Below are 8,414 nucleotides of genomic sequence, written 5' to 3' on the forward strand. Positions count from 1 at the left end.
ATGTCCATGTGATAAGATTATAAGAAGTATTTGATAAAGAAAGCGTCTCAAAACTTAGACGATTCAGATTTAGAAGCAATGCATAATAAACAAGTTACTTCATAATTCGGATTGACAGCTACCGCAATAAAAAGCTGATGTCCTTAATTTGAAATGATGTGGAATGTCTTTAACAACATTAGATTCTTCAAGGCAAATACTGACTCATCAAATTGCATTGGAATTTTAAAGCATGGATATAAAAGATACAAAATATATTTTTCTTTTCTGTTTAAGCCGTGTTTCCACTTAGAGATTTAGATGCTCACCTTAAGAATGAATTGAGCTGTTACGATGACTTGTGATGAACTGTCACAATTTTATGACTCATTTGATCGACAAATCGATGTTAGTGATCAATTTCTACTCTTTTGAACCATTAACTTAATAATATACAGTTTTAACAACTTTTAAATACATAGCTACGCACGATACAAACTAAGGGTGCAAAATTACCAAAAATTACGAATATTACGACATTTGAAAATTACAAGAACTTGTGACATTTTGTTGGAAAGTCATTAATGTTGAGCAAAAAAAAATTTTTTTCCTCGTATCTTTAAACTTTTAATTTTAAACTTCGAAGTGTTTGTTGACAGTTATTATCTGCTTGTATCTCCTTATATTGTGAACATAATCTTATTCATAAAACACTTGCTAAAAATTTCATTGCCTACCTCATTCAACGCATTGCAAGCTGCAATTAGAAGAAAAAATAAGAGAATGTGCGCAACCATCTTTCACGAAAGAACGTTAACTCTTAATATATGAAAAATCGCTTGCACTGCGTCTTAGTACAAATAACGGCTGTCACGGAAAACATACTAGAGCTGTGTTTATTTGTCATAAATATACAATGCGCACTTTACATAAGCGGGTACATCATAAAAGTTAATTATTATTCAATATTAATAGTTTCAATTTTACAAAAATATTTCTGCAACGAATCATTGCCAGACAAATTTGGATAATAATTATGTAGGAAATTTGCTTTCGTTATTTAACCTCTACATGCAACACGTTATAACTATTTACAGCTTTTTCATCGTTTTACTCAAACGCATAAAAATATGTATAAAGCGACAATGAAGATCAATTCGACAAGAATTAAAAACTGTTTGATTCGAAAAGTTGTAAATGATTTACATTGAATTAATATCCTACAAAACACACTTATAATGATGGTTAGAGTTTAGAAAGGCATGGTATACATTAATTTTCTTTTTAATAAATTTCACCCTACAACGACATGGAAAACGTTGTGTTACAAAAACAACAATAACCCTTAGGAAATATCTGGGGTCGGTTGCAGGAAGCCAGCATAGCGTTATCCATTGAATAATAATTTTTTTAAACTTTTAAAGAAAGTGGTTTTATTTTGTTTTCGAAAATAAAACTTTGTAATTCTAGAACCAATATTTTATTTCATTCATTGTGCAGTTCAAATCGCACATTTTCCCCTTTTTGCTATCTGTGGATAGTGCTATTTGGCCTTCTTGCAACCAGCCTCTAAACAAATTTATGTGAAAAAGTCATGCCATGCCTGTTCAATGTCATGCCCGCATGTTCTATAGATTTCTCTTGTTTTAAATTGCTAAGTTTTTGTATTTATGACTTCATGATATGTTTCAGATGATTTTGAAGTTGATTTTGAACCACAAAGAAAGAAGGCGAAGCATAAAGAGAAGGAAATGAACAAAGAGAAGAAAGGCGAGAGAAGGTGTGACCCAAAAATAGATTTTTAATTTTGGCTAAAGGGCATCATGCTGTTTTACACAGATATTATAGTACATCTCTAATCCTTTATAAGCCTTTGTTTTGCCTTGTGTAATCCAATGTACACACTAATCTCTTCAATGTGTGATACAACAACGTCATGAAATTTTTTTCTATTGTAAGGCCTTCCATTCGTGAAAAGTTGTACCAAAGAGATATAGAAAAAGCAATTGAAATGTCACTAATAAATACACCTTATGACAGAAAAGATAATGATGTTGGACAAAATGAAAGCAGTCATATCAAAATAAACAGTGAAGGTATTGGTATGTAAAATTATAAATGAAACTGTGAAAAGTGATTACATCATGAAAGAGGAAAAAAGGTTGGGAAGCTGCCCTAATCTACGCAGTACTGAAGTAAATCCAATTCAAACAATGATTTTAGAATTTTTAAAGTTTTTCATTGTTAAGCATTATATAATGCTGTCTTACATTGACCTCAAATTCACATTTTTAGTAAGACTCTTTTTCCTCATCACAAAGCCCTTAATTTTAAACTCATAATGTTTACAGAGTAATCAGTCAAAAGCACAAGTTTTGAAAATGACAACTTTGTTATACTGTCCTAAATGAGGACAGAGAAGGATTTTCTCAGAGTTTTATAAACTAGTCACCACTCTTAGTGGTCTGAATTTAACTGTTGAATTTAGGCACATAGTAGCATATATCCATCAATCACAGTTATAACTGGTTAGCCTTAAAATTAGGAATGTTTAAAAGTGCGGACATATGAAGGTGTGTATGGATGAAGGTAAGTATGTGTAGGGGTAGGTATTTATAAAGTTAAAGATGTATCAAGTTGTGGATGCATGAAGGTTTGGATGTATGATGGTGGGGATGTATGAAGGTATGGTGGGGATACATAAAGGTGTAGTGGGGATTTATGAAGGTGGTGATGTGTGGATGAAGATAGTGATGTACATATGAAGATAGTGATGTACCTATGAAGATAGTGATGTGTTGCATGTAGTACTACTTTTAATGGTGTGATGAGCTTTCTAATTGACTTTTTGCATGGTATTGTAGTGTGTGATTCAAAATGAAAATACATGATCATTATTATGTAAGATGCAGTACCATGTACATATAATGCTGATTGCTCTCTTACTCATTTAATCTAATTAAGATGATGATGCACGCGACACCTGCGATGCACGTGACACCTGCGATGCACGTGACACCTGCGATAAGAGTAGTGCTAAAGTAAACAAGATTCATGACAATGATGTCGAAAGTGATTCCAATGAAGAGAAAATTGCGAACCTGAAGAACGGCAAGAAAATGTCTGGTGGGAGTCATATGTTTTCCGGTAGGCTATATTTTTGTATTTATAAAAATTGTCATTGATTTCAAGTGTCCTATTTGCATATAATGAAATAACAAAAATACAGTTGGCATGATTATACAAGCAAAATATCAAAACAGTTTGATACATACGTAATTGCATTTGCTCGCAGCTTGTCTCTCGTGTTATTCTTATTAGTTTTTCTTCTGACGAGTGCTTATAATAACAAATTTTTGATACACATTTGTTTTAAAAAGAGTCATCCGACTACAAATGCACACCTGTTGTTGGTACAAAGGAGAAAAAGTCATCACCTATAAATTCTTCCAAAGAGAACTTTGGACATTTGAAAAATGAAGGGAAAATTTCCACAATTTCTTGCGTTGGTACAAAGGAGAAAAAGTCATCACCTATAAATTCTTCTAAAGAGAGCGTTAAGCATATGAAAAATGAGGGGACAATCTCAACATTTTCTTCACCTAAACTGTTTACAAACAAAACCAGCGGTTCTTTTTTTCTTGGCGGTGTTAAAACTAAGAATCCAGGTCCGCCATTACGTGTAGCACTATCAAGAAACCATAAGGTTAAACCACTTTACAATAAAGTTACGCTTTCTCAATAACAACTTACTTACACCAAAATATTTTATCTCTGTTTTAATAAAATATGTGAAATGAGTTGTAGGTGATTTGTAAATATTTCAATGTATAATAAATATTGTAATTATACACTAAAAAAAAACTCAAAACATGTTGTTATGGCCAATTGTTGGAGAGTGTAAAGTCAATCTATGAAAACCACCAACTAAATAGTATTTGGTAAGCCTTCCTCCAGCCATGCTTTATACCTATGAAGGATTTTTTAGGCATTCACTTGATAATTTCCCCAAGCAATGTGGATACTCTCCCACAGCTCATTCTTGGGATTTTAGTTTTGGATCATAGTTTCTACAGTTCTTACTCGCTACATAGTCACTGACATTTCTTTAGCTGTAACCCACTTCACTAGCTAGTTCGCTTTTGGAGTAGCATTGATCTTTCGACCTTACCAATACCATTCCACGACATTCAACATTGATTCTTGGCTTTGGACGCATAATTCAGTAATTTGTCTAGATTCTTCTTATCCACTAAATAATTTTTCTTTCACTAAGTGCTGTTGGAATGAAGTTCGACTATATATGTCTTAAAGTGAATGGTTTGAACCTGGGAACTCTGAAGATGACTACCGCTAAGGTTGTCGAAACGTCAGTCAACATCAACACGAACAGTCCTTCTTAGGACTTTATTGTCATTGGTGATCTACATCTACAAACATATATATATACGTTAAATGTCATTTGTGACTGTTGTTTAACCATCTAACCGTGGTTAAATATGATTAACAACAGAATGTAGATTTGTATTATAGGCTATAACGTCTTCCCAAATTAAATAAGAAAATTGAGCAGTTCGTTTTGACAGTTGAATGGTGAAATTATACGGTCTATTACAAATTGTAAGGGAGAGAAAGTCGTTTGAAACTTAGTTTTTGGCTTGCGCTTGTAGCCAACCATTGTATCATTTGCATATTTAAATTATTGGTTCTCTCTTGCACATTAAGTATATAACTTTCACGCAAATGCCCTCAAGAGCGTTAATTGTACCTCATAAAAATGTTTCTACCTTTTTCAAACTTATTTCTGATTCATTTTTGTATACAATACGTAATACAATTATATGTCTTTCAATACCGGCTCCTTAAACTTATCCATACTAAATTCCATCACTATTGTCTATAAAATGATTTAAAAGTGGCAGGTTTGCATGTCTATCCTACGACTTAAAACTTTTGCCATTAACCTTAAATGATGCCCAAGTATTTTACATGCAAAAACTGGTATTTGCGATAGATTTCAATTGTCTCAGTTGCCTGTTTTGACCAAAACTCCCCAGTGATCTCAAATATATATGCATGTTCTACTTTGGTTGCTCCTAACAGTCGATTCATTTCAATTGAATTCATGATCCACGTTTAGATATACTAAAAGCATAGAAACCTACATTGTCTTGTATTTTTAAGCTTTTGTAAGTTACAAGAAAAATATGCATGTGTATATGTTTTCAAAGTTCCTTTGTCGAAGCATCCTTGTAAAAATCTCACTTTTGAAATATGTTTTCCATATCTGTACATTATCATACATTAGGGCATTGTCAATCGCTTAAAAAATGTTTTGGGATAAAGAAACAACAGTCTCAACCTCAAGGCCAAAATATGTCAAAATGTCATTATACGAAGTTTGCATTCTGTACAGTTCTTGCTCGCTAGGTTAGATTGTCCATCTTCTAAATGTGTTTTTCTCGCGATATGACTCTAGCCAGTCACGTGCTGCTTTCATTGATGAATTCATTGGTCCCTGTCCGCCCACGTATGCGACTTTACCTTCTTCGATGGCGTAGAGTCTCTCAGGCAACGCTCCATAGGCCACATTTGCATTGTCGTCCATTGTATCTACCATTATTTGACATGGAAGATTTATTTATTTATTTATTATACTTGAAAGTTCTTAATTTGCATTTTTATTCTTTTAAAAAACGTAAAATCACGGTATAATATTTCCTGTTCTCTGTTTTCATGGGACATTTCAAATACCAGGAATAACTGAATACACATGAATAACGGACCAACAACCAGAAATTTTCTGTCACAAAAAAATTCCATGCCTGATTCTTGAAAGAAAAGTAAAATGTATGCGAGACATGTTTTGAAAATTTCGTGCAAAGAAATCATGTCATAGCAAAATAACATGTAATAAACTTTAATATTCAATGCGAATGACGTAGATACGATAGTGTTAATCACGCTCGTAAAATGACCACTATTGTGTTTGATAGTTTCATCCGTGCCAGCAAATATTTGTAACGATGGAAAACATCAAGGAAGAAAATTCAAAACATTCTTTACTCTATATAGGCATAGACGTTTTAGACGTTTTAAATCATTTTTATATTTAATGAATGCAATCGAACTTACCGTAAAAGGACACCCTTAAGACCAAGACTTGGTGTTCTGTTGTCGGAGGTGTCCGCTTATGAGATGTTTTTTAATTTTTGCATAATTATAATAATTTTTTTAAATATGACTGTTTTTACAATGTTTTGAAGTATAATTATATGCTTGATAACGACTGAAAAGTCCAACATCTGTACACTGAAACGTTTGAGTCCATAGACGTTATCATATAACAAATTCATCATGTATACTGTCATTGTACAGACACAATGCTTAAAGTTCACATGAAATGAAAAAATTTTCTTTGAGGAACATAAATGCGCAAACCTGGAGAAGAAACTATAGTGGTTCATGAAGAAAAATGAAGGAGACGAAGGAATTTACATGCATTACAAAACAACATCTATTTATATACCGTAATATGTCAATTAGATGCGATAATTACTAATTTGACTGAAAATAGATCAAATGCAACCGCTTACAACAGTTTATAATGTTGTTTGTGTAAAGTTGTTTTGGTATTCACCTCCGCTAACGAAAGCTCGTAAATGTGTCTTCACATACAAGAGGTCTTGGCTTTTGAGAAGTGTCTAAGTTTCTTGACTGTATACGATTTTTTTCATACTGTATCAACCCTAAATATGGTTTTCAATTATTATTTGGTATATTTATGAATATATAAAAAAATTTTATTCAAGTTGTGTGTTTCTTAGTCAAATGATTTTCGACAGATGAGAGTAGAAATATGACATTAAAGATCAGCCGGTATAAAGACGGTGGAGATAGTAGGACAATAGAAGTAAAACATTAGTGATCGAACAGTATAAAGCTAGGACCATGGAAGTAGGAGAATACAAGTAAACATTAGTGATCGAGCTGTATAAAGGAGGTTAGGTTCATATTTGCTCTCATTTCCCTCTGTTTTACGATTATCGTAAATTTTTCAAACTAAAGTTCATTTTCATTCAGTTAAATTCACTTTATCTACTCGATAAAAAGCAACTTTTAAATTTATGTATAGTGATTATGATTATGTTTATTAAGGATATCGCTTGATTCTCAATTAGAATATTATCACTAGCTAAATTGAAAACTTGTTACTAGTATTTTGTCTTTTTAAAATTAAATCCATATGTACGCTATACGTACCTTTTTCTTAATCTGCCCGTACTTGCACTGTCAGTGGCTAATCACTATGTGAAATGTGGTTGTATCTAACATCTTTTAGTAACATCGGGCATCGCATACTAAGGCCTGTTTCAAACGGTATATTTTGCATGTGTCGAATACAATTTGCGGCTCGCGTTTTGCTCACAACAAATTCTGGAACGCGATGAAGGAAAGGCGTCGTGTAATATTATTGAAAGAATAACAATCAACGTTGAATAAGGGTTGCTGCATTTATTCAAAACAAAGTATAAGTGCTTTTACAACAAAGATTTTTAAAATACGTTGCCTCAGACTAGTTAAAATATACAAAGCATATTCAATTTTTTGTCTTCTTTGCTTAGCTTGCGATATAACATGACAATGAAAGTCTGTAATTGTTTACCGTGTTTAAATTTAAACTTTGCGCCATATTAAAATATCTATTTTTACCATAGATGTAGTAGTCATAGGTACGTACATATTATATGTGTGCGCATTGGGCCATCATGATTATCCAATATGGCGGCGTCAACATGGCAAAAGATATATAGATTGTACTACAAAATGAGTTTTTTCGCAGTTCTTGCCATTGTATTGTATCGAAATTTATTCAATCAAAGTTTATATAAAAAGGAACATACAGCGATTGTTTTAAGCATATATTTGAGTGACTCTACTAAGTTTGTGTAAAATGATTACTTGGTCAATTCCTTCGTTTATTGCCAGAAATATTATGCTATGTTAACATCCAGCTTTTTCAACTTAAATGGTGTATCATGCTCTTAAAACAGAACATTCAGTCAATTTTACTGGTTCATTGGTTTGCATCGATTGAACATGAACCATTTGCTAATCAGTTCAGTAAAGCTCCAATCATTAAATTGTGAATATGAGGAAACTGATTTTCATAATTTTACTTTACTTATGTTCTAAAATGCTGTGAGCATATAGAATCTCAAATACATATTCATCAAATTTTGTAATAGAAAATAATAATTTCTATTTGATTACTAATTATTTAGCACATATATAGCACACACAAACACACACACACAAGACACATGACATGGCATAATACTTTAATCGTACATTTAAATTGAGATCGTATTAATTTGTTACAAACCGATGCAACAAATTTTACAATAAACGCCAGACAAGCCCGCTGGATTATA

The 8,414-nt window shown here is 32.4% G+C and overlaps 1 protein-coding gene across 1 annotated transcript; it reads left to right on the top strand.

Moving 5' to 3' along the window:
* The first annotated feature begins 333 nt into the window (after positions 1 to 333).
* Positions 334 to 3,724, top strand: LOC124454924. Its single transcript, XM_047005677.1, has 5 exons — positions 334 to 391; positions 1,672 to 1,759; positions 1,939 to 2,081; positions 2,944 to 3,126; positions 3,360 to 3,724. The coding sequence occupies exons 1-5, from the start codon at positions 334 to 336 to the stop codon at positions 3,722 to 3,724; spliced, it is 837 nt and encodes a 278-aa protein (XP_046861633.1).
* The last annotated feature ends 4,690 nt before the right edge of the window (positions 3,725 to 8,414 follow it).

This window comes from Xenia sp. Carnegie-2017, unplaced genomic scaffold (assembly GCF_021976095.1).
Source record: "Xenia sp. Carnegie-2017 unplaced genomic scaffold, XeniaSp_v1 HiC_scaffold_3, whole genome shotgun sequence".
Taxonomy (NCBI): Eukaryota; Metazoa; Cnidaria; class Anthozoa; order Malacalcyonacea; family Xeniidae; genus Xenia; species Xenia sp. Carnegie-2017.

Excerpts from the sequence above, each read along its gene's own strand:
- LOC124454924 (XM_047005677.1), top strand. The coding sequence starts at position 334 with ATGACTTGTGATGAACTGTCACAATTTTATGACTCATTTGATCGACAA. Across the intron at positions 1,760-1,938 it reads GAGAAGAAAGGCGAGAGAAG|GCCTTCCATTCGTGAAAAGT; the intron begins GTGTGACCCAAA and ends TTCTATTGTAAG. Across the intron at positions 2,082-2,943 it reads AATAAACAGTGAAGGTATTG|ATGATGATGCACGCGACACC; the intron begins GTATGTAAAATT and ends AATCTAATTAAG.